This window comes from Myotis myotis, unplaced genomic scaffold (assembly GCF_014108235.1).
Source record: "Myotis myotis isolate mMyoMyo1 unplaced genomic scaffold, mMyoMyo1.p scaffold_m19_p_7, whole genome shotgun sequence".
Classification (NCBI taxonomy): Eukaryota; Metazoa; Chordata; class Mammalia; order Chiroptera; family Vespertilionidae; genus Myotis; species Myotis myotis.
Window position 1 is genome coordinate 64,368,303 of NW_023416379.1, and position 27,234 is coordinate 64,395,536.

Sequence of the window (27,234 nt, forward strand, 5' to 3'; positions counted from 1 at the left end):
TTTTGGCTACTTGGTTTTCCTTTTACTTGCGGTTTGCCACTTTCCATTTCTTCGTTCGTTGTTGACAGGTGTCCAACTCTTGATACCACCTTTTGCATCTTGAAACAGTCCTCAGATGACCTCACCATTTGCCTCCTTCCCTGGGTAAACAGACACAGCCCAGCATGGCTGCTATTCGGAGTCTCTTCCCAGATACTCGATCAAAAACAGAGAAGGGTCATCTAAAGGTCATTTCCCCAATTTGCCTAATCTTCTAGCTCTGGCAGTCTTTGAAAGTGATGTAGTTCAGAGGCTTGGCAGCAGAGATTGGGAGAAAAATGGGATGGGATAGTGGCAAGGTCAAATGGTTATAGGGGAAGAGGATCTGACCCACTGAAGATGGAAGAGTGAAAGCAGGCGGGAGTATGTCGCAGAAAAAAGAAGATATTAAAGATGCTTAAAGGGAAACTGATATGACATCTGGGAGCACATCGGAGACTGTGTCCTCTAGGAGGGCTATGAAAATAGACTGCGTGGGTGTGTACTGCGACTCACTTACTTCAATCTGTTAGACTTTGGGTAAGTGACTTAGCTTCAAGTCTCAGGTTCCTCAACCATAAAATGGGGATGACTTTATAGAGGTGTTGAAAGGATTAAATTAAATAATAGAAGTAAAGCATTTAGAACAATGCCCACCACAGAGAAGGATCCAATAAATGTTACTTTTATCATTTTTCCTACCTAATTTCTTTTATTTTTAAAATAAAATTGTATGTTTAAATTGTACAACATGATGACTTGATATACATATATATAGTGAAATGAAATTGTGGTATAATAATACAATGGAATATTATTCATTCTTAAAAAGCAAAGACATCCTGCTATTTGCAATAACATGGATGAACCTAGAGGACACTATGCTAAGTGAAATAAGCCAGACACAGAAAGAAAAAGCTACATGATCACATTTACCTGTGGAATCTAAAATAGTCATTTCCTACCTAATTAAAAAAATTATATGAAGGGGCTTAACTACTATTGATTAACTAATGAAACATTCCTCTCTCATATTATTGGATTTATAAACTGAAAATACTATTCACATCATATTGATCAAAATAAATTTTCTATGGCAATACCACACTAGTCTTTTATAGTTTACTACTTCCTTTTTGCCATTTGTGTTTTTATTTTTTAAATTGATTTGAGAGAGAGAGAGAGAAAGAGAGAGAGAGAGAGAGAGAGAGACAAGGATGTGAAAGAGAAACATCCATCCATTGCTTCCTATACACACCCAGATCGGGGATAGAACCCACAACCTGGGTATGTGCCCTGACCTGGAATCAAACCTGTAACTTTCAGTGTATAGGGCGATGCTCCAGCCAACTGAGCCACATAAGCCAGAACTTCTTTTTGTCATTTGTAAATTTCTGGCTTCAACATCTATTATTTTCCACTTCTCTGGTACATATGGATGTGGAACATTAGGAGACAATTGTAGCCCTTTTAAGTATAATACATAAATTTCATAGATATAGCAAAGAAAAGCAGCATGGGATACTTAATAACCTTTTGTAAGAGCCATTAAATTATAAAAATAATACCATCTGCAGAAAAGGGTTTTATTTTTATTTTTTAGAATATATTTTTATTGATTTCAGAGAGGAAGGGAGAGGGAGAGAGAGATAGAAACATCAATGACGAGAGTGAATCATTGATCGGCTGCCTCCTGCATGCCCCCTACTGGGGACTGAGCCTATAACCTGGGTATGGGCCCTTGACCAGAATCGACCCAGGACCCCTCAGTCTGCAGGGCAATGCTCTATCCACTGAGCCAAAGTGGTCAGGGCTGCAGTAAAGGGTTTTAGATTTCACAGGAATTATTAATATTTACAGATTAATTCTAAATTTCTTTTTTTCCCTATTATAGTATCTTTCAGTTACAGGCCCATTATTTTCCAAATGTAACTTAGTTATCAACTTAAAGGTCAACCTGAATTTCCATAATTCTTGCTGCTATGCATCCACCCTGCCAGAGCTGTTAATGGGCAATGAAATTCCTACAATATGTAAAGGAAAGAGAGAAGTGGAAGAAGAGAACCCAAGAAGCGAGTGAGCATATAGATTTGAAATACAGGGTAGGGTAAATGAAAGTTTATAGTTGTGCGTATGTGAAACAGAGTTTATTCTTGGATTATTATTTATTAACTATTGTATTATTTTCTATCTGCACAACTGTCAACCTACTTTTCCCCCAACTTGTATTTGGGGGTTGGCAATAGTGTTATGTATTATTTTCTATGAGTAATAGGTGGATTTTAGAAATACTTAAAACCTGGACAGGCACCATAAATAAAAATGCATAATTCAGGAGTAAAGTGCACTTCAATGAAAGCTGCTTCAGGTTTTTTTTTAAATAAAAAGAGAACTTCTGTTTCCCCAAGACCTAACTTTGAGTTAAGGCAGAGGTAAAGATTCTGGACTGTTGGATGCAATGAGGCGTCAGAAGTCATGATCTCTTCCAGGTGGGCAGCCAACAAAGCTACTTGAACAGAACTGCGGTCAGGCCTCCTGTCACTGTTGGAACTCAGAGTCAATCGAGCAGGACATCAACCAGAGAAAGCAACTCCTTTCTAACGAAACAGAACTGCACTTGTATGGGATGACGTAGAAAATGGATGGCCGAGGCCGTTCCAATTTGTGATCCGGTAGAGAGTAGGACTTCTGTTTCTGTCTGTCTGAACTCTGAGACATCTTTGCCATAACTGAAAGTACTGTGATGAATAGTGCCGACTCTTGGAGTCCATGAAAAATGCTTTTCCTCTGGCCAAACATACAAGTAAAATTCATTTTTCATATTCAGAATCCAGGTTCTATAAATTTTATATTTAGATGTGCTCAGCTCACCCTAAGGACCTCACAGCACACAGTCGAATGCTTTTTGAAGCCCACATTCACAAAGGGTATGAACCCATTAGGGCTAATTTATTCTTCCAGCACAGCGTGAAGCCAGGGCGAGGCCTGAAGATGTAGGCACACCCCAGCTTTCCCTGGGATGCTGTGATGTGAATTGGGGCTCTGTTATGGGCTGAATTGTATCCCATCAAAATTCATAGGTTGCATCCTAATCCCCAGTACCTCAGAATGCCAACCTATTTGGAGATAGGATATTTAAAGAGATAATTAGGTTAAAATGAGGGCATTTGTATGATCCCTAATCCAATAGGACTGGTGTCCACATAAAAGGAGGAAATCTGGACATAGAGGGAAGATAAAGTGAAGACACAGAGAAGGTGGCCATCTATAAGCCAAGGGGGTTTCAGACTTGTAGCCTGCAGAAGGGGAAAAATACATTGCTTTTGTTTAAGCCATCTAGTCTGTGGTACTTTGTTATGGCAGCCGTAAAGCCTAATAGGGCAGCTCTATTTGTTCTAGGAACTGTTAAACCTCATTAGACATTCCGTGTCTACATTCAAGAACGCTAATCTTCCACTATTAGAGCTGGTGTTCCTTCCACTTGGGGGGGGGGGGCGCATCAACGTAAGGAGAGGGGTTTGGTGGAAATACAGGTGAACAAAATGAAGAAATAAAATATAACTATGATTGCACCACTTAGAGGTAACTTCATATATTGCCAATTTTTCCAGACTTTACTATAAATACTTAAATTTACACACACACACACACACACACACACACGAAAATGGAATCATTTACTTTTTGTGATCATCTTTCCATGTCAATAATTTTGAATTTATAGCATCACTTCTAATGTCTGATATCATTTCAGTGCATCAACTATATCCTAGAAGTGGAATTGGTGGGTGGGGTGTGTCCAAGCTTAGGCATATGTAAAGGCTTTTGATATATGTTACCAAATTGCCTTCCAGAAATGAGACATTCATTTATATTCAGAAAGCCTTTTTTGAGAGCAACATAAAGCCCTGTAACTGGTAACTCTTGACTCAGCTGTTTATGGGCTTTCAGCCAAATGCCTAGGGAGTTGAGTGTGGAAACCAGAGGACACTGAAAATCTGTGTTGCCAGAGCCTCAGCACACTCCCTGATGGAAGAGTGTCCGGGGCTGGTGGAGGGACATTTCCCACCTTAGCAAAGTGACAGGTGGCGGGAAGCCTGGTAGGATCAGCACCCTGCAGCTGGGATGGGAGCCGCAAGCCCCGCCAGGAGGGGCCGCCTCGGGTCAGCTGCTAGCCTTCTCCTGGGAGGGCGTGGCATCCATGGGATTGTGGAGAACGAAGTGGGAAGGGGGACTCACGTTGCTCACTCTCGTCCCCAAGGATCTATGAACGGGCTGGGAGGAACCCATGGGCTGAGGTTTGAAGGATTTCACTGCAAGGAGCCCGAGGTCACTGAGATGACCCCCGGCTGTGAATTTTGTCCCTCGGGCTTTCGGGGCCTGGGAAAATACAGGTTATGCTAGGGAATGAGACGAGAAGGACTGATAGCCTTCGCAGTTTTCATGCATTAATGGAAGATGCCATTTGATTTTGGTTCCTTGCCCAGTATTAGAGATCCCAGGGGGCACACTTCAAAGGAAAGCCAAACTAATCTTAAATGAAAAAGAAAATGTTTTCTTTCATAAACACAAAAATTATGTGGCACTCGATAAAATGTGCTGGCAAGTAAATGTCTGACATGTCGTGTGATAAATAAAATAGGTTAATTCCTCTTGGGAGAAGGACTTGGATGCCACTTATCATTAGATAGAAACTTTCAACGGGATCTTTCTAAGGAAGATAAGCGGTGGCCTCTGATTTAGTAACGAACGGAGCTCAGCAGACGGGGGAACAGCACCTTCACTGTTGCCTGGAAAGGGGCTGTTCCCCTTCTCAGTGGGTTTCCAGACCGTCCCAGAGTCTGCTTTGGAGGCTGGGTCTCTGCTCCTCAGACATAACCTACACAGCAAAAGGACAGTCACGTTGATCTTGGTACAGACCTCGTCTAATAAATGATAATGTGTTGTAGGTATGAGTGCAGAATTAACAACATTTTGTTGGATTTCTTTGAAACTGAGATTTAGCTGCCAAAGTTGCTTCCCAAAGTAAACGTAGGTTTCGTACATTGGCCCGAGGCAAGGACTAAATTTCCAATAAAACAAACGAGCGATTCTTTCCCGGAGGTTGTTTCCTTCTATCTCCAAGTGGTACCGAGGAGAATGAATTACTTCATAATCTCACTCACTGTAGCCTATCAGATTGAAAACGGTTATGGAAAAGCAGCGCTTACCGTCTACCATGGGTTTGGGCTGAGAACTTTTGAGGCGCAGCGAGGGCCGGAAGCGGGTTCGGTCGTTGAAGCTCCAGCTCTTCTGCACTTTGGTGGGGCTGCCCTCGGCTGTGATGTCGGTGCTCGGGGACCTCCTGTCACCTATCGAGGCTTGTCTGCTCTTAATACTCTGGCCTCTTGGGCTAGCCATGCGCACCCGCTCCTTAAAACTTAGCTTCTGACTGTGGACAACAGAGGCACGATTATTCCATTTCAAGCAGTTTCTCCCATGCCACTTGGGTAAATAATTTGATGAAATGGTATATGGTCATATACTTCAGTAAATAAAATGTTTTTAGCAAGTAGGAGCATAGAAATATATTTTCCTCCTATTGAAAATCTGAGTTTTGTTTAATCTGTTTGCGTTCATTTGACATTAATCTCATGCTACAGGTATACACACCCTTTCTGGATTCATCATAGAAAGAGCTAAGATCAAGTGCAGTAGTTTGTATACAATTAATTACACTGGAAATAGCCAAGAGCTGGTTTGGTCATCACTTTTAAACAGATTTTAGTTTTAACCTCAACTTTTGAGATTAAAAAAAAGTTACTTTTTTATTTGGGAGCATCTCTTTTTATAATTTCTAAACATTTCTACAGGAAAACAGGGAGACAGTTACATATACATATATATCTACATTCTGCATGCATTTTATATTCCAGGCAAGATTACGATATCCATAAATTCATGCAATCTCATAGCAGTTGGTTGCACTGCATACGTAATATTAAACATACAACACAACACCGCACTTCTTTTATGCTGACACTCATTCTTGTGAGATGAAACCACACAAGGTACAACAGCCCCAACGTATAATGAATGTGATGACTGATGAACAGAATGAGACGTCATGTTCACTAACACAATTTCCTGCTCTTAAACAGGTTTATTGATTTGCTGTGGCAGCTACTGGTAAATTATATTTGTTCAGGTATTCAGTTCTTAGATGCCAGCTAGGATTGAACTGTTGTGGGTTGATAAAGGAAACATTAACAACAATGATAAAATCCAAAGTACTGCCCGACCGGCATGGCTCAGAGGTTGAGTGTTGACCTATGAACCAGGAGGTCATGGTTCCATTCCTGGTCAGGGCATATGCCTGGGTTGCCAGTGGAGGGCGTGCAGAAGGCAGCCAATCAATGATTCTCTCTCATCATTCATGTTTCTGTCTCTCTCTCCCTCTCCCTTCCTCCCTGAACTCAATACCATTATTTTAAAAAAAATCCAAGTGCATCTCCATGTTTTCCTGATTAAGAGATGTAGGGTGATGTGGTGGGAAGGGCAGACTGAAATCCAAGAGGCTTGGGTTCTGGAGTCCTCATCTCTCACACGGAGACAACAGTAACAACCCGGCTAAGGGATTCCTGTGGGAGTCAAATGAACTGCAAGAAGCTTTGTGTACCTATTTTGTTTGTGTTCTTGTTTCATTTAGAAACTGCTGTGTTATTTATTAGAAAGTGACCGTTATCAGGTAAGAGGTCCAGGACTTTTCAGGGCCTGCAGACATGAAGGGTGTTGGATTGGAGGGGAGTCATTGAAGCAGCTACGCGGAGCTGCCGAGACCTGCAGCGTTTGTGGGGCGTGAAGCAGTGTTCTCATGGAAAGGGATTGTCTGAGACGAAGTGGAGGCCTGGTCTTTTCCACTTACCGCAACGTCCACTGTCCCCAACTGCAGCATGCCAACAGCAAATGTGTTTAGTGGATATGTGTTTTGCAGCTAACAAGAAACAGTAACATTTATTTTTCCATGCCTAGTTGCTTAACAAATGATATTCTAAAAAGACACCACGTTTTATGTGTGTTTACATGAAAACAAATCAAATAATGAACTATGGTGATCAGAAAGTCCTGGGAACAATAACAATTGACCATGCAACTGACAGCTCTCCTCAGAAACGCAGACGTAGCTAAATCCAGCACAACTAGCTGAAGGCACATGCAAAGAACAGGCTGGGCAGTTTTGTGATGGGGTCAGGTGGGTTCAAGAGTTCTTTAAAACAATCCCATCAGTCATCGGCTTTTTCTGTACTTGATAAGTGTGTGATTAAATGGTAGATTACATTAAATAACAGCAACAAAAACATCATAAAACTGCATCTTTTTATTCTCAGGCTAGGATCTACATGTACTCTACAGCCTTCAAATTATTTCAACAAATCCTTCAAGGGATAGTGCCCAAAATGACTAACTACTCTTCTCAAGCTTTTTAAATTTTTTTTGGGGGTAAAAATTTCAAATCTCTTTTCAGTGTTAGCACATCTGTTCCATCATTGAAATTTATGATGATCTGGTTCAGGAACATATGCTTACCTCTGCACCTTGATTTAGATTAATGAGTGGCTTAAGTGGACATGGCTATCATTACAAGTGTTCTCACTATACTTGATCTAATCGATTACCTTTTCTGGAACAAACTGATCCTAATTACTACACAAGGTTGTGTTTTAGTTAATATAAAATTATTTTTTCAAACTTTCAAGATATATCTCTTTCCTAGGTCAGTTAAATGAACAGAAAACTGATAAATATATCACAAAAACATTTGATATAGAATCTAATTTTCCCTTAAAAAAATCTCAATTACTAAAAAAAGTAACAAATACCCCAAATAAGTATCAAATCCACTGTGGCTCATTTACAATAGCAAAATATATAAAAACAATTGTTTCCATGAAAATATTTTAAAAATTGCTCCTTTGAAGTATTTTGATATTATCTCTAAGAATAAATGGAAAGTGAAAATATTATTCTCTGAATCTTAATAGCATTTTAAACACTTAAAGTTGATATAAATGAGTTCTAGGTACCGTTTTGCCTTCTGTCCTTCTAAATTACATGAATATTTGCCCATGTCTACTATTTAAAAAATTCTCAAGAACTCTTTTAAAGTGAACTCAACATATTAGAAACATATTAAACACACGAAATTAGAAAAAAATACAATATTTTCACTCTCTCTTTTGACATAATTGTATGAAAGTTACGAATAAGATCCTAATCCAGAACTTTTAAACCAGGCAACATTTGTTTTATTAGTTTTCCTACTTCATTTCCTCTTTGGAAATCAACAGAGCATCTTGATTAGATGGCTATTAAACAGATTAAGTAGCCATTATTGAAAACACACATTGATGAAAATATATAGGTTCTTCACTGGCCCATTGAAGTTTTCATTATTTCCCTGTTTTGTGTGTGTGTGTGTGTGTGTGTGTGTGTGTGTGTGTGTTGATCAATAAACATGATTTTATATAAAGGAAGATTTATGTAACATTGTTTTTTTGGAAGAATGCCAAGGATTATCCCCAGGGCAACAACAAAGAGGTCACTCTTTGGAGAAAGTAACTAAAGTGTCTCTGTGGCCATTGACTGCAGGATCTGAGTATGCAGCCTCACATTCCCAGCTGAAGACAGTACCCAGGGGAGCCTGTACAACTGCTCTGCCAGGGAATTCTTCCCTCTCTAGGAACCAGATGTACAATTTACGCAAACGGCCTAGCATGCAGTCAACTAGTGGGTATTTCCTGCCAGAGAATGGTGTGGCATCACTGTAAACCCACAGTAATCCTCTTGGACTTAGAATGCTGTAGTTATTGTTATATTTAATTAGGGTTTTAGCCCTTCATAAGATAAGCATTCTACAAATGCTCGCCTCAGGCACAATATGGCAAGTGAGCCATTAACAATCCAGTGCGTGCAGCAGCTCAGCAGTTGTTCCACCACAAGGAGGCGCCAAGGGGATGACTGCCAGTACTGTGCGGGATCCTGCCAATAGGACAAATGTGTCCCAAGGGTCGAGAGTATCAAAGCAGGCAACAGGCAAAAAGGAAAATTACAAGCGGGTTGAAAACCCCAGTCGAGAAGTCCTTAGAAAGAGTGAGTCTCAGAACAGGGCTCAGGTAGGATGGCGCTGAAACCTGGTCATGCACCTGAGGTTAGCTGGCATTCTCAAGTCTCATGTCAATAGCTGGGATGCTGGGTACCTCTGCTTCCGTGTGGTGTACATTCTGAAGAGCTTCTGCTTATTACTACAGAACTGACTAGGAGTGAGGGAAATAGAGTAGCACATTATTAAGCATTTTACCACCAGGAACGTGCTGAGGGATTTTATTTTCCATTTTGAAAAATAAAGTCATGTGTTTATATTGCTTTTTCAGATATAATAGTACAGCGTATTTAAGCAGTAAGTACTATGCAGTTTAATTGTGCTGCTCAAAATATATCTAGTGCTCTTAATGGTTAGAATGAAATAATTAGCTTTGATAGAGGCATTAGAAATGATGATAATCTCTGTGTTAGCATATGATACATATGAAAATAAGAATATAAATATTTTAGAATACAGCAACCCTTATAATTAATAGCAGTGCAACATAGTATAAATAATTGAGGAACAAGATATTTCAGAGCTATAAAAAATATTTACAGGAAGTTGGTAACATTAATTGCTTTGAAATAAAAAAAAAAAATAAGTTCTGGATTTGTATGAAACACCTGCAGTTATAGTTAATACAGGTAACCAATGTCAGGTAGAATACCTGTTCAAAATGACAGAAGAAAGGATTCTAGGTTGCTAGTTTGTTAGAAAAAAGTTTTTTATTTTAAGTCTTATGATGTGTTTTTTCCCCCTCTATAAATAAATGTGAACAGAAGAGACCACTTTGAAAAAAAAATTTGAAACAATCTAACATTTTGCCAATAAGCGCACAAGTCGGCTATCCTGGAAAAAAAGCCTAGTCTTACTGCATTTAACAACACATGCAGATCATTCATTGCAGACAGAAGAAAGGAGGTGTAAATAATGGAAAATAAATGCGGAAGAAATATAACATAGTTTTTGCATCAGAGTTCTAGAATTCTTTCCTAAGAGCCACACATTTCCTCCATGCCTAATAAAGCCAGCCATGGAGGAGCCATTTGGACAAGGCACTCAGTGGATTGCAACACAGTCTTGTAATGTAATAAAATAATATCATTTATGCTTTAACTTTTAAGACGATGCATCTTTATAACAGTCTCACAACTACCTGTTATAGCAACTCTAGGTAGTTTACTAAGAAGTCTGTCAGAGTTCTGTTAATCCCTTAGAAACTGCAAGCAAGGCAGCTGAACTCCGAAGCACATATTCAACAATGGTTGAGAAGGAGACAGGGTAAACAGAGGCACACAGCTTTATAAATGATCCCTGAACCTCCGATGGTGTGATTTATTCTTGTAGCAATAAAAACTTAACAGGTAGGAAGAAGTAAAAGCCTGCTTGTACCATCGTGCTGGCTAATTCACCAACTACTTGATGGCTAACTGACCTTGTCAAGGAAGGAGGGATGAGGACATAAAACCTCAAGGTGAGAATAATGGCTTAATCTGGCTCGATGGGTTTACAGGCCAATTCTATTCTCTGAAAGTGATAATTTATACCCAAAGAAAAACTGCCCAGTTTAAAAAGTGAGTTGGAAGAATTACTGAATGGAATGATTAATCAGAATAAAATTAATAAGCACATTCACTACCACATATGAGAATAGAGCTCTTTTAGTGGGAAGACAGAGGAAAACAAATAAGTAATTAATTAACGTTAAAGAAGTTGTATTTATGGTCTCAGTAGAGGAAGAACAGAGCAGGCTCCGTTGAGACTAACAGTAATTCGTACTTGACCCTCTACCAAAGAGAGTCAAAGAAATATTATTTTCACTGTTGTCCAGTTGAGCTCTTCTTGAGACTGATAGTATTTTTAAAGAAAATTTTGGATCTGTCACAAACAATACTAAGCCATGTCAGAACTGGATGTCTTTCTTAGTGGCCTCAGTCATTGTAGATGAATTTTTTTGAACATACCCTGACCTCAATGTGGAAAGACAAAATATCTTTAACAAGAATAGTCCAGAGCAGGGAACCTAGTTCACTCAGTATGATCCTTAATCCATTCTGCAGAGAGGAAATCTCTCTGTGTGTAGGACAGCCCTGTCTACAATGTGGCCTTCTCTTCCGGAGGGAGTGAGTGCCAGGCACCAGGAGAGGGCTACTGCTTGCTGTATTGAACTCATCTACACTTGGGTTATTCCCAGTTCTTAACACAATGAAACACCAGGAGGAAGGATTTAGGGGATCACAGGCTCTGAGATACCTGGCGAGTTGGCTAAAGGGTATTTATTTTGCTTATCTGAATCACCATCAATAACCCAATAGCCCCAATCTGTCAGGTGCTCTCCATGTGGGCTGTATTCATCATTCCAATTAAAAGTGGGCCAAGCATTAATCAACAATATTCTGGACCCAGATCTGCTTTCTGCTGAGGGAGAATTCTCATTATAAATGCATTTTCCTTTGTGCATATTTTGGTTGAGAAAGGACCAATTTGTTATTTCCTAAGATGGTACTGTTGCCATTGTTATTACAATAGTCTTTCTACATTTATTATGCAATGTTATAAATTTCATTGCCAAGGTGAAAGCTAAGGTGATAGTAAAACGGGAGCTTCAGCTTCTTCCCTTCAGATTATTGAAATGTTTTTCAGTTATTCTCTCTTTATGTTTCTCCTTTCCCCCCATTTTTGTTGCTGTTTTCTCTTTTTGCATAAACTACTTGAGATCAGAGACATTTTATTACACTATCCAAGAATTATTGACTAAGCACATTCTCTGTCAGAACTTTACACAGGGTGATATGATATATGTTTGGCCGATAGAATACCTAAGTGTCTGAACAGTAACTAAGGCATGCATGCTAAATAGTAACATGCGCACGGCGTGTTTCAAGGTGGTTTTGCCAAATGTCCAATGACCACAGAGAAGCAAGAACTCCCTGTGTGTGATTTTCTGTGTCAATAACTTAGCTCAGTTGTTCTGTATATATTCAGATCCTCAAGTGAGTTACCTTTGATAATCTCAGACACGAGTATGCAGAAAAAATTTTAATGTTTCAGGTACATATGAGCATCATGAAGTTGAAAAAGCTTGGTTGGCAGATTTTTGACAGCTGACTACGAAGTTCATTTTTTGACTGAGGGGCTGAAGCTCAATAGTTACTTAAAAACACACACACAAATTCTCAGTAATTTAATGGAATAAGTGTGCTGGAACTTTCATATAAATGTGTTTCTCCAGGCTAGTGTGCCATCACAATGAGGATGTGCGATAGTTACCTTTTAACCCTGTCTCTGCTTTCTGCCTTACTAACATTTGGAACAAGAGCAATATTATCATGTGAGCCCAAGGTGACCCCTCACTTAGGACGGCCACAGAGGTTGCAAACTCCCCCTTCAGGTGCCCAACAGCTCTGTTTTGGAGGATGAAACCAAGACAGGTGACCTTGCTCTCAGGTGGCTATCAGGTTTCTGCCGAAGATGGTATCTGACCTTAGCATTTGGAGACAAATCACTCTTTGAGATAACTTGTAAATGGCTAACTCCTGAGACAAGGAAAGCTTTTAAAATACCACCAAAGATACTAAACAGCTCACAATGTTTAATTCTGTGTAACTTTTTTTCAAGTAAATTTGTCACAACACAAGGATGGCGGAGTCTGCTCTAACTCTATTCCTACCAAATAAGAGAAGGGTCTTTAGTGGCCTCCCCTGTGTAGGCGTACCTGCCACATCTATTGCCATCATAAATGAACCCATTTGTGATTTGATTTGTGAATCTCGTTGATCTAATGCAGAAATGGGTGACCCAGAACCTCATCACCCCAAGTGAACTTTCAACACTAGTTTCAGTGCTGTATACAGTCCAGTAAGTATATTATGATTAATGCCGCTCGAATAATGAAGCTAAAGGAACAATTCCTGGACCCGCACTGACCCCCACCTGGGGGCTAACTCTGGGCAGGAGACGCTTTTGTGGCCTCATTACTGAAGCAAGTGGCAATAACGGAAAAAAAGACTTGTGTCCCTTCTTCCCTCCCAGGCACCTGGGGTTCTCCTGCTGGTCCTGCCTCTGCTACATCTCACGCCATCACCTGGCTCTGTCCTCCAGGGCTCTGCTCCCAGACCCAGACCCTCAGGGTCCTTGCTGGTACTCACTAATACCAATTAAAATGATGCCCTTCACGTCCTATTCCCTCTAGGTCTAAATCTCTGCTGTTTGATGAAGCATGCCCTTCTAAGGCATAAAAGAATGATCCTAAATTATTTGGTTAAGTTTCTGGGAGGGTTATCTTCCTTTTAAAGGATGGGAGTGGGGGCTCTTGTTTTGAATCAGGTCACCTAAGTAAACCTCAGCACTCAGTGAGCTGGAGATGCCGCACAGAGACCATTCTCACCTCCTGTACACAGTGTTCCTTTTGCCAAAAAATAAAAAACCCCACAAAACAACCAACCAAGCCCCATGTCTCACTCTAAAAGAAGGACCTGATGAAGGGAGTGTATCTTATACTGCTTCTTGGGGTTTAAATGCTTGGGTGAGACTTCTGTCTGGGAAAATGGTAGCAAGGAATAACCAAAGGCTATAATGATTATTTCCCCCCCGAATGTTGCACTCTCTGCAGATTGTGAAAAGCAGTGAGTGGGTTAGGGAAAGGCACTTATGCTCCCAAGGGGAGCGGGGAATCGATAACACAGCAACCTCTGCAGGCAATCCTGGGAAAGGCCACTTTTAATCACTCTGTATTTGTGGATCGATTTTACTCACATGAGACACATTTAAAACATCTGTTAGGCACAGATTTATAAACAAACATGTAGCAGAAAAGATCACAAACCTGCTTGATGCTTCCCCTTGTTCTTTCCTTCAGGTGCGTGCGGACGGAAGAGAAATGATGATAAACTGGTGAATACATTTACAGCACTTGATAATGGCCCAATTGGGGGTTGGGGGACATAAGTACCTTAAGTAATTCATTTCAAGCAAGATCCACGGAAGCCATTTTAAAAATAATAAATGTCTCTAGCTTTTTAACATATATTCTTTGTGGCACAGACCAGAGATAGCATAGCATCTACTTAGCAAAAACAATTCTGCCTACATGTAATGAAAAACTATGGGCACTTCCACAGCCAGAGTTATTCATGTCTAAAGAAAAGTGGTTCTGATCTGATCAGCTTTAGCAGAGTCTCTTAAAGCAGTGCCGGTCACACTGTAGCTGCAGTCCCTGAGCTTTAGACAGACATTTGGGTTCTTAATCTGGATTCATGAATGTGTGGCTTATGTACCTCAGTCACTTTGTTGAGGCAGATGCTGTTTTCCTATTGTATAAAGTACGAATTCCCTTGGAGCCTAGTAGGCACATAGGAATCCGTTATAACTCTTCCAGCCTAATGTTGGGTAGTGTTCGTAATTACCGAATTTAGCAAACCCAGGTTTATACAACATGGTGCAAATGACCCGTTGTCCTTGGGCGGACACCTCACTTTCCTGTGGGTCTTGGTTTTCTTATGAATAAATTGAAGGCATTGGATTAGATAATATCTAAATTCTGACTTCTTAAGATACCGCTGGGCATCCGTGCGCTTGATAATTCCCTATAGCTTCATAAAATATGCGACTCATCCCCTAAAATAACACGTTTACCCATGTTTCACCCTTTGCATAGCCTACATTCCCTTCAAGAAGAAAACCAAGAAAAATATGTTCCCTTTATGAATCCTTTTGTTATAAACAAAAATTTAAAGTAGCAATTGTGGAAACCTTAAAAGAAATGTAAGAGACAAGCCAGACCAGAGAGGAGAGTAAGAAATTGCTGGTGTGTCCTTGGCAGGTTTGAGTGGGTGTGGCATGCCCCTCACCCCACCCCTCTCTCCCCCACACAGTTCTCACTCCTCTCTCCTATATTACTCCTCAGAGGAGGTGGTGGAGTCAATGCATCCCATTGTATCTCTAAACTGTGGGGAACAAGAGCATGGTTGGTTTTTTAATGATGATGATGAAGATGATGATAATGCTATTGGTAATATGATCACTTTGCTGACTACCTATTTAAAACTGCAGCCCCTAATGCTTCTTAAATTCCTTCCCTATTCTACTTTTCTCTTTAGCACTCACCACCCTCTGATCTAGTAAATATTTTACTTATTTATTTTTATTGTCTCTTCCCAGCAAGCCTTGAGTATACTATATTCCCCAAGGTCTGAGATTCTAACTGGTTTGTTTTTGTTTTTCTCTTTCACTGCTGCATTCCTAGTGCCTGGAACAGTGCCTTGCACATAATAGGTACTCAATGAATCCTTGTTGAATGAATGCATGCATGAATGAATGATCTCTCCCTTGGGAAGTTTTTAAGCCCTAAATGTTATAGATTAAATGTTCCTATTTACATAGAAAGAAGTTTTGGTTTGTTTCTTACTACATATCACTTTATGCTCATAAGACACTTGGTTTTATAAATGTAAAAATATCCCTCGAAGTCACTGTAAATTATTTACCTCACAAACCCACACACTTGATTAAAGCAGGTTTGCTTTCTAAAACAGAGATTCTGAACTTGGCTTCAGGGAGTTTATAACTACATTAAAATTGTAGGCAAAGTTTTAATTTTTTATGCAGTAAACATGTTTCTTGGGAAAGAGTCCACAATTACCATCCCATTCTCAGCAATTTAACAAAGAAAAATGACAACAACAAAGATTAAGAATCACTACAGTTTAGAACAACGAAGCACGGCTGGTGGGAGAGATGTTAGCACACCCGGGATCCCATGAACTTGGCCAGTGACTGCGGTGTCATTCTGGACAAATCCCTGTTATTCAGTAAATGGGGCTGAGTCTCCGGGGTGAGTGAGGGAGTGCAGGGAAGGGGAGTGAGAGGTGGTTGATAGTCACAGTGGAACAGAATAAATGCAGGTGTTCGCATAAATTCTCCTCTACCCTGTCCCCACTTAAAAACAGGAAAAATATCAAAGGAGAAGAGAGAAATTATGTGAGTAAAATAAGTTTATGCATTGGAAGAGTCTGCCTCATTATTGAAGTTTTTCCAGGCTTCAGAATGAGTTTTCTTCCAAAAACTGTGGAAGGGGAAAGCCAATGAATCACATGTGCTGACAGGCCACTCTCTTCGGTCACCTCAGAACCGTCTTTTGGTTTCTCTGCAGGCCTTCCTCTTATGCATTTATGAAGAAAAGAAATACAATTTTTATGTAATTCCCAGTTTTGATTTATACCCCCAAGGAACAGACAGCATAAGAGTTATATTCCTTTTTTCTTCCCTACTACAACTTTGAAAGAGTCCAGTACGCAATGAAGGGCATTTAACTACATTTTAAGATCTAAATGAAGAGGATTCTCATCCACACATTCACTCAACGGCATCCATGCTTCTGTCCTTGCTAAGGTCCCATCCCTTTTAAAATCCTGGCGTTCTATGACTATCTCTGTCACAGGTGCTGGCAGAGTTCCGATACCAACTTTTAGGAGACATGTCCCACGAGAGCTCGGAAGTTATCTTGCAGAGCTCTTGCCCTCACTTTGTGGATGGGAACACTGAAGCCCAGGGCAGGACAGGGAAGCCATACAGCAGATCCCATCAGTTACTGATGGATCTGCCGCCCTCTACAGTGTGTATTCTGCTGCATCACAAATGTCCTTTTGAGACTTCAATTCCAGGGAACACCTCATGACGGTTTCCTGAGCCCCTTTCTCTCTCACATCAGTAAGAAAGAAGTTTCCGAGTCATAGTAGTTAGTTGCCTTGAATCCTATGAAGCCACTAGGATGAAGGTTTCGTTGGATTATGAAGGGAAATGGCTGACGCTCTAAAATCCTAGCTCAGATAAGCAATTTGATAATGTCTGAACAATCTGAGGAACTGACCGCTGTAGCCAAGATGGGTGACTCACAGAAAGCCTTTCCCTTGACTTACGTACTTTGGTTATTTCAATGAAGAGTTCTTTAATTAGATGGTGATTATGATTTAATATGTGCTCTTCCAGTGGAACTGGAGTCCAGGATTCCAGGACTAAAGATTGTTTTTGAAAATTAAACTTCACTGTCGTAACCATCAGGACTGTTCATAACTTTTCTGGTTCTCCTCTCCTTCCAGGCACGTGGTAGGACTGCACTCCCTGTCCTCTTGGAGTTTTGCTTTGGCCAATGTAATGTGAATGTAAGTAATATTACTTTAAAATTCTGAATGCTAATTCCAAATTTTAATTTGTTTGGTCCCATTGCTTCACTGTAAACTGTAATCCTATTAGGATTCCAACTCTTCTCTTATTTTGCTATTAATGTTAGTTTGATCTGCAGGTAAAAGCTGGAGAGCCAAGGGGATCTAAATGAGAAATGACTTTGAGGAACTTCAATGTGCAAAGATATATTGCTTTCAAAGCACTCCCTGTTTGGGGTCAGGTGATGGATGGAATTTAAACAACCATTATTTTTCAAAAATAGTGGTGCTTACCTTTAGAATTCTGGTGGGTTTTATGAAATGAGATATTAGAAAATAGTATCATGAAATAGTAGAAATAAATCTCTAGAAAGTTTAAATTCTTTTAATCTTTAAACCCCATCAATGGATGGTGAGGAATGATACTGGGTCAATTGAGTTTTGTGCCTGAATTGCTATTAAAAAGGTTTGAAAGAGAAGCAGAGAATAAGGCAAGACCCAAATTGACACTGTGTGCGTGTGCGTGTGCGTGTGCGTGTGCGTGTGTGTGTATGTATGTGTATGGTTTGTTTTGCAAATTTGAAGAGACTCGACTACAGCACCAGCTGTCACACTGATACCTACTTGGTGGGGCTGCAGGTGTGCAGGGCCTTCAAATGCGGCTTCCAGGTTGCAATGGAAACAGATTTTTCATCAGCTGCGTAACTACGCCAAACACACTGCACGCAATATACATGGGGACATAAAAAAGAAAAAGAAAAGAGAGAAGAAGATAGAATGAAATAAAGGGCTATTATTAAGTTAATACACATGAAGAATTTTTAGCCCTGAAAAATACCCAAAGGTGTGACGACTTGTTTGGCATTTTCAGCTGGCTTTTAAACATATTATGCCACATAAGTAGAATTGCTTTTCAAAACAACTCACACCAAAGAACAAACATACTAAGAAGTCCAACATGAAGTAATTTTTGAATCAGTTCGGGAAAACTATGACATTATCTGAGATAATCTACCCAAGCGTGAACATGCATTGCAGGACCCAACTGCACATCTTTAGTCACTACTTGATAAGATGGAGGCAAACGACTACTAGAAACTCACAATGCAACTAGTAAACTGGGTAGTAAATTAATGATCACCAGAGTATGTTAATGACTTAGTGAAATTTCATGAAGTTGAACTGTGCAACACTTATAATGCTACAAATGAAGACAGTGCTAAACAAGATAGAGGAAAATGTATCCTCTAGGAATATAACTGGAAGGCACTTAAGGATTTAATGTCATGGTCTAAGAATACGTTTGCAGCTCCTTGATATAAACAGAACTCTGTCTACTTCATATAATTCAGGGCTGGGGAACCTTTTTTTCTGCCAAGGGCCATTTGGATATCTATACCATCGTTCGCAGGCCATACAAATTTATCAACTTAAAAGTTAGCCTGCTATATTTGATGAAACATTTAATTAACTCACCCCTAATGCCTTGGCAGGGCCAGATCAAATGATTTCGTGGGCTTCTTATGGCCTGCGGGCTGGATGTTCCCCATCCTGATATAATTATACCTGACATATATAATATGAAGCATTTCCATGTAAAATCCTCACCAAGTATGAATTAAGATCCCCATTTTACAGATAAGAAAATAAAGCCTCAGATAAAATAAGATGTTTACTCAAGGTTGGTAGGGTTGGCATTATCTCCGGTGACTGGCTCCTGCTTTTAGAATCCCTCACTGTCCTTTGCTGACTGCTTAATGATTGTTGGAAAAGCTTCCCTCTGAAACTGTCCATTGCCTGAACTTACTGTTCATGTAGATTTTGGCAAATTTCTTCCTTTGTAATAAATCTGAAAACGTTTCTAATGACCAAGTGTTGACTCAAAAATCCTGAGAGAAAATTTTTTCATTAATCAAAGCATTCTATTTTATGTAGCAAACTAGAGGCCTGGTGCACGAAATTCTTGCATGGGCGGGGCGGGGGGGGGTGTCCTTTAGCCCAGCCTGCACCCTCTCCAATCTGGGATCCCTCTCGCAATCCGAAAGTGTTAGCTTCTAACCACTTGCCTGCCTGCCAGCCTGATCCCCCCCTACCTGCTCCCCTGCCAGCTTGATCACCCCCTAACTGCTCCCTGCCAGCCTGGTCACCCCTAACTGCCCTCCCCTGCCAGCCTGATTGCCTCTAACTGCCCTCCCCTGCCAGCCTGATCGCCCCTAACCATCTCTGCCTTAGCCCCCGCCACTGTGGCTTTGTCCAGAAGGATGTCTGGTCTAATTAGCATATTACTCTTTTATTAGTATTGATTTGTTTAAACAAGTCATATTCCTACTATATAACCACCATTCATGATTGTGAAACCTACAATGAAGAAAACAGTTATCTAATAATATTCCTTTTCCTGAGTATCATTAAAGCAATGTGTGCTGAATAAAAAGTTAAAAATCAACACAACTACTTTGGAAAGTTGTTGGGCTATTATCTAGCAAAGCTGAATACATGCAGACTCTCTGACATAGCTACACACTTCTTCATATATACTCAATAGATACGTTTATACATGTTCATTGAAATATATGTGCTATCATGCTGAAAACAACATGAAACTTCATAAACCTGCTCAAACACCTATCAACAGTAGCATAAATAGATACGTTGTGAATATTAACATAGTGGAATAGTACACAGCTAGAGTACTCTACCACAACATTCAAGAATATGGATGAACTTTACATGAATAATGTGAGTGAGAGAAACAAGACACAAAAGAGTACATGCTGTGTGATTCCATTTCCATAAAGTACAAAACCCAAAACTCCTCAGGGGAAACAAATTTTAAAAGGCAGCACAGTGGTTACCCTTGGGGACAGTGATTGAGAAAGGGTACAGAAAGGTCATATTCTGATTCATTAACTGGGTGCTGCTTACACACACAGGAGTGCTCAGTTCTCTTAGGACATGTGCTCTTTTCTGTATGCACATTATACTTCAGTAAAATGTTCAAGAAGTGATATTAAAAACTAAAAAAATATGTAGTAGGACCTGAGGGCTTTTTAATATTATTAAAGAAGGTTTAAATAATTGAAGCAGGGTTCCTTGCCTAGAGTCTTACTTCTATGGCTCACGTTGATTTATCCTACAAATCTGTGAAAACTTATGCTAAGCATTGTGGCATCTTTTAGAGAATAAAGCAAATATTGTTGTGTCAATGTTAGTTTTTGCAATTATTGCACAAACACAATTTACAGAGTGGTCTAAAGTAATCCATGGAAACACATGGATTTATTATTACAGCTTCCTATGTAGTGAGGCCCAGAGAACCTCCAATACCATGAAGGCCTAGATGGCTGCTCTAATGAAACAATCTTCATACAAGGCACCATATATACATGAACTCAGATACTTTGAAAGCAAGACTCATGTAAAACTGGAAGTATACAGCAGGTCTGTGCATTATTAGATGCCAGTGAAAAAACCCCACAACAATACAACAAAAAATGGGACCAAGACATCACCTGTCAATGTTACAAAGAATTGGGGACAAAAGAGGCCACTCTCAGAAAATTGAAGATTTTCTTAACAATGCAACCTGGCTTCTTGCCTTTTTCTATCAAATTGATCTAAATGGCTAAGCTCTGATTCCTTTCATTACTCTTTCCTAACATGTCTTCTAAATGGGAGGCACAGAAGGAGTAAGTGGTATCTATCTCAGGGCTGATATTAGCTAACAAAGTCTAAGTGGAAAGTGTAACTCTATTACTCTTATACTCTAATAACTTTGTCCTGTCCTTAGCTCTCTCTCTTCTAGTAGCACAACCATAAGACCAAGTAGCTGATGCTCCCATATTTTAGCCAAAATCACAAAGTGGTTGGCAAGAATAAAATTATGACCCAAAGGGATTTAATTTACAGGGCACATATACTCCAAAGGACAAATCAAGATGGAGCAAAATGAAAGTTTACCATCTTTCAGGTGACTCTGGTGCTCTAGGCAGCCAAACAAATTCAAAATTTGGTCTATAATTATAATTACAATGTCAGTATAACTAAGTTTTTAGGGAGTATTTAGTTTGTATAGTCTGGAGTATTACCACTATGGCACATTTGACCTTTCCTAAAATTTTTAATTTCAGCTAACCATCCAAAGGTATAATGAACATGGAACTGATTTTTTTTCAGGGTACATAATTTAAGAAGTCAGAGATATAAAATATTCAAGATGAAAAACAGTAATCCCTTTCTCTACCTTGCTTCTCACTAATTTTTGTTCATTAGAGGCAACTGCTTTCAATTCTTATAGTTGTTGCCTCTATTTTTTAAAATATATTTTTATTGATTTCAGAAGGAGAAGAAGAGAGAGATAAAAAGTCATTGATAAAAGTCATTGATCAGCTGCCTCCTGCACATCCCCTACTGGGGACCAAGCCAGTAACCCGGGCATGTGCCCTCACCAGGAATCAAACATTGACCTCCTGGTTCATAGGTCAACACTCAACCACTGAGCCACACCAGCCAGGCTGTTGCTTCTATTTTTAAGAATCCTAATTTCTAAGGATTGTTCTCATACTTACATTTCTTGATTTTTGAGTTTTAGGCACTATCAATTAACTTCTTATCATGGAAAATAATGACATCCCACCTACACACTCTCTTCCCTTCTTCTCATTCTAACAATATTTTTAGTTGTTACTGTTTAGTGTTTGCTTTATTATAACCCTGTAACTATTGTTTCTAGTTCAGCAATGTGACGTAGCATGACTTTTTCTTTCATGTTGCTTTTATGTACCTACTAGAGGCCCAGTGCATGAATTCGTGCATGGGTGTGGTCCGGCAAGCCTGGCCCCAATCAAGGTGGATCGGGGCTGGGCCTGTTGGGAGGAGGAGATGGTGGGAGGTTGGCCAGCTGGACCGCCCCAATCAGGGCCAATCAGGGCCAGGCCAGCTGGGGTAAGGGGCTGCGGGTGATTGGCTGGTGGGTCCCACCCCCGATTTGGGCTGGGGGGCTTATTGAGGGTGGGGTTGGCCATGGGGAGAGGCTGTGGGTGGTGGGCCAGCTGGCCCTGCCCCTAAAGGGGGTGGGGGTGCTGATTGGGGGCCAGCGGCCTGGGGGAGGGGCCATGGGTGGTTAGCCAACTGGCTCTAACCTTGATCAGGGTGGGGGGGCCCATCTGGGATAGGGCTGAGTGGGGGGAGGGGCTGCAGGAGGTTGGCTGGATGACCCTGCCCCCTATTGGGGTGGAGGGGTGCGATCAGGGGTGGGGTGGTCAGGGGGAGGGGCTGCGGGCTGATTAGGGTGGTGGGGGCCCATTGGGGGTGTGACTGGGTGGGAGGAGGGGCTTCAGGAGGTTGGCCAGCCAGCCCTGCCCCCTATTGGGGTGGGGGGTGCGATCAGGGGTGGGGCTGCGGGCCTATTGTGGTGGGGCAGGCTGATCAAGGGCTGGGGGGAGAGGGAGGGGGCGTTTGGCTGGCCAGCCCCCTCTTGATTGGGTTGGGAGAGTCCGATCAGGGGTGGGCTGGCAGGGGGGAGGGGCCGAGAGGTTGGCCTGCCAGTCCCACCCCCTGATCAGGCCAGTTCACTGGCCACAGTGGGCGTCATAGCAACTGGTCATTACAGTTGTTATGGTCACTGGCTTTTTATATATATAGATTATGAATACATTTCTGAGTTCTCCAAAAGAACTCTAAAATTCCATTAGTTAAATATGTTATGAAAAGAACAAGAGCATTCTCCAGAAGAAGAGCTAAATGAATGAAGGCAAGCAATTTATCATATATAGAGGTCAGAGTAAAGATTATAAGGATGCTCAACACCATGAAAAAGGAATAGAAGTCACAAAAAAGGACTGGTCAGAAATGAAGAATGGAATATCTGAAATAAAGAATATACTGGGGAAAATGGCATAATGGGGGAAAGGGGATAAGAGAGATCTATAATACTATCAACAATAAAAGATATGTTAAAAAAGGAATACCCTGTAAGGAATAAACAGTAGGTTGGATGAAGCAGGGACTGAATTAGAGATTTGGAAGACAAGGTAGGAAAAAACACCTAATCATGCTTGGCCAGTGTGGCTCAGTGGTTGAGCAATGATCTATGTACCAGGAGGTCATGGTTCGATTTTTGGTCAGGGCATATGCCCAAGTTGCAGGCTTGATCTCTAGTGCGGGGCATGCAGGAAGTGGCTATCAATGATTCTCTTTCATCACTGATGTTTCTCTCTCTCTCCCTCTCCCTTCTTGGAAATCAATAAAAATATATCAAAAATAAAAAGACACCTAATCAGAGCAGCGACAAGAAAAAAGAGGGATAGTTTAAGAAACCTCTGGGACAACATGAAGCATAACAACATCTGCCTCATAGGGCTACCAGAAAAAGAAGAGAGAGCAAGAGATTGAGAACTTATTTGAAGAAATAATGAACCAAAACTTCCCTAACCCAGTGAAGGAAAAAGACAAAGTTCAGGAAACGCAGAGAGTCCCAAACAAGATGGACCTAAAGAGGCCCACATCAATACACATCATAATTAAAATGATGGTAAAGTCAAAGAGAGAATTTTAAAAGCTGTAAGAGAAAGACAATTAGTTACCTATATTTATTGCAGCATTATTCACAAGTAGCCATGACATGGAAACAACCTAAACAGCCTAAGTGTCCATCAACGGATGAATGGGAAAATATGTGAGATATATATATTATATACACATATAATATATATATAACATATTTGAAAGGTAAAGTTTTGAGGTCTAAAAATGTCTGTATCTTACTCATAAATTCAATGAATAGTTTGGCTGAGTATAGAATTCTATGTTGGAAAGGATTGTCTCCATAATTTTAAAAGTATTGTTCCACTGTTTTTTATTGTTAGCGGTATTCATGAGAAATTCAACACAATCCTGATTCTTGAACCTTTGGATATGTCATGACCAGAAGGCACTTAGAATTCCCCATTTTTGCAAGTGATATTTCACTATGATGTCCTCAGTGTGAAGTTTTCTTATCATAGGGCTGGGCCCTTGGTGGGCCCTCTTATTGTGGCCACTCAGTTTCAGAGAACCCTATATAATAAAAGCCTAATATGCTAAATGTTCCACTAATTGGTCGACTGTTCAGTTGACCGCTAGACCAGTTGCTATGATGTGCACTGACCACCAGGGGGCAGGGTTCTGACCGGTAGATTAGCTTGCTGCTGGGGTCTGGCAGATCAAAATTGGGCAAGAGAGCTGGACATGCCCTGGAGCCCTCCTGTGGTCCCTCCCCTTGCTGGCTGACCCCCACCGGCCCCGATCAGAACTTTGCGAGATGGCCCCAATTGGCCCTGATCGCAGGCAAGGCTGAGGGACCCCACCCATGCATGAATTTGTGCACCAGACCTCTAGTAATAATATAATATCCTCCCCTTAGTTTTCCTGTACTCTTTTTGAGATACTCATGTTACTTTGATGTACCCCTGGAAGGGTCATCCAATTTTCCATCTCTGTTTTCATTCTTCTTTCTAGGAGATTTCCACAACTTTATCTCTTCTTTGCTTTCTTTTATTCTTCTGTCACATTTTTCATGACTATGATTTTTTTTTCTAAGTCTGTTCTTATTTATGACTGAATCACTAAAAAGATATATAAGCTCCGTATAAGTGGTTTGAGTTTATTGACTGGTGGCCTCACTCTAAGGTAACTGGGTGCAAACTCAGTTATTTTACTAGTTAAAGCCACAGTTTCTAGATAGATAGATAGATAGATAGATAGATAGATAGATAGATGAATTTTTCTTTCTTTTTCTTTTGGGCCAGTTAGCTTCTCCATAGCAGCATCTTCTAATCTCTTCCTTTCAAGAAAATAAGCCCATCATTCAGCATTATTTCATAAACTTTCACTTAATTTCCCCATTTCTGTTTCCATTAAAGCATCTTGGTTTCATCTGAACTGGCCTAATCTCTCCAGAAGTGAACCTGTAACATAGGACTTTGAAGTACCTTTAAATGCTAATCTCAAGGCTTCCATAACCTATATATATAAAAGGCTAATATACTAAACTAGAGGCCCGGTGCACAAAAATTTGTGCACTCGGGGGGGAGGGGGGTCCCTCAGCCCGGCCTGTGACCTCTCGCAGTCTGGGACCCCTCGGGAGATAATGACCTGCTGGCTTAGGCCTGCTCCCGGGTGGCAGAGGGCAGGCCCAATCCCTAGGTGCAGCCCCAGGTCGGGCTCAGAGCAGGGCCGATTGGGGAGTTGGGGTGCCTTCCCCTGTCATGCACAGAGCAGGGCAAATCAGGGGGTTGGGGCACTGCCCCCTGTCACTCACAGAGCAGGGCCCATCAGGGGGGTTGGGGCTCTGTACCCTGTCACGCACAGAGCACGGCTGATCAGGGGGTTGGGACGCTTCCACGCTCACACTCAGGGCAGGGCTGATGGGGAGGTTATGGCTCTACCCCGTCACATACAGAGCAGGGCCCGTGGGGAGGGGGGGTTGGGGCGCCCGACCCTGTCACACACAGAGCCGCAGGGCGATCAGGGGGTTGGGGAGCTCCCCCCTATCAGGCACAGAGCAGGGCTGATCAGGGGGTTGGGGCGCCTTCCCCTGTCACGAACAGAGCAGGGTGGATAGGGAGGTTGTGGCCCCACCCCCATCACACACAGAGCCGCAGGGCGATCAGGGGGTTTGGGCGCTGCCCCCTGTCACGCTGATCCCGGAGTTGGGAGGCCTCGCGGCTCCGCTGATCCCGGTGCTGGGAGGCATATTACCCTTTTACTATATAGGGTAGAGGCCTGGTGCACGGGTGGGTGCCAGCTGGTTTGCCCTGAAGGATGTCCTGGATCAGGGTGGGGGTCCTCACTGGGGTGCCTGGCCAGTCTGGGTGAGGGGCTGAGGGCTGTTTTCAGGCTGGGGGTGACTGAAGCTCCTAACCGCTCCTTTTTTTTCTTTCTTTTTTTTTTTTTTTTTTCTGGGCCATCTTTAGTTTTGAGGCTTGGCTCCAGCTCTTAGGCCTCTGCTGCTGAAAGTAGGTTTCTGGCCTTTGCTACAATGTTGCAATCCTGCTGGCTGAAGCCCGTCGGACTAAAACAGGTTTCTGGGGTTTTGATTAGCTTCTATATTTGTTACATAGTTGCTTAGAGTTGCAGCTCAGAGGCCTGCAGCAGCAGGTGGGGAACGTTGGAGTCCTCCGTCACTGAAGCAAGCAAGCCTCATGTTAGTTTCAAGCTGCCTGGCTGCCGGCCGCCATCTTGGCTGGCAGTTAATTTGCATATTGCCTTGATTAGCCAATGGGAAGGGTAGCGGTCGTACGCCAATTACCATGTTTCTCTTTTATTAGATAGGATGTCTGACTGTCTGACTGGTCGCTATGACATGCACTGACCACCAGGGGGAAGACACTCAATGCAGGAGCTGCTGAGCTGCAGTGACTTGGCAGCGGAGGTTCTTGGGTGATGCACCCTGAAACCAGAGAGGAGGGAGCCCAATTCCTCACAGGGCCGTGCAATTCCACCTTTGGTCATGGGTTATATCATTGCTGGGGCACTATTGGCCCTGAATCTGGTTTACTGCACACTTGTGTTTGTGTTCCACACTCTGTACCACAGCAACTTTGCAGAGTGCCGTCTCACATTCTGGGATCCCTCGGGGGATGTCAAAGAGCCAGTTTCGGCCCGATCCCCGCAGGCCAGGCCGAGGGACCCCACCTGCCAGAGGGACCCTGCTCACTGTGCAGACACTGGGGAGGGACTGTGGAAGGTTGACTCCAGGGCGTGTCCGGCCCATCTCTCCCAGTCCTGCCCCGCCAGCAACCTTCTGATTAATTTTCTTTCAATGTGTACAGATCCATGCACTGGGTCAGTAGTAAATACATATGTGATGATGCAACTGCTGCTCTTTGAAAGGAGTAATGGATTCAAGTTCAGACACCAGGGATTTGAGTCCTAGCTCTTCCTAGGCTTGCC

At 41.6% G+C, this 27,234-nt stretch overlaps 1 protein-coding gene across 2 annotated transcripts in view; it reads right to left on the reverse strand.

Annotated features, from left to right (window-relative positions):
* KCNQ5 (potassium voltage-gated channel subfamily Q member 5) overlaps nucleotides 1–27,234 on the reverse strand; it is a 518,442-nt gene that overhangs the window by 60,442 nt on the left and 430,766 nt on the right. Inside the window, exons 8-10 of one of the 2 annotated variants that reach the window (XM_036316807.1) lie at nucleotides 17,926–18,020; nucleotides 13,968–13,994; nucleotides 5,229–5,449 (exon numbers count right to left, since the gene is read on the reverse strand). In XM_036316807.1, the coding sequence (XP_036172700.1) occupies nucleotides 5,229–5,449; nucleotides 13,968–13,994; nucleotides 17,926–18,020 (343 nt within the window). The remainder of the gene's footprint in view (nucleotides 1–5,228; nucleotides 5,450–13,967; nucleotides 13,995–17,925; nucleotides 18,021–27,234) is intronic. The other variant, XM_036316808.1, reaches the window with a different exon arrangement.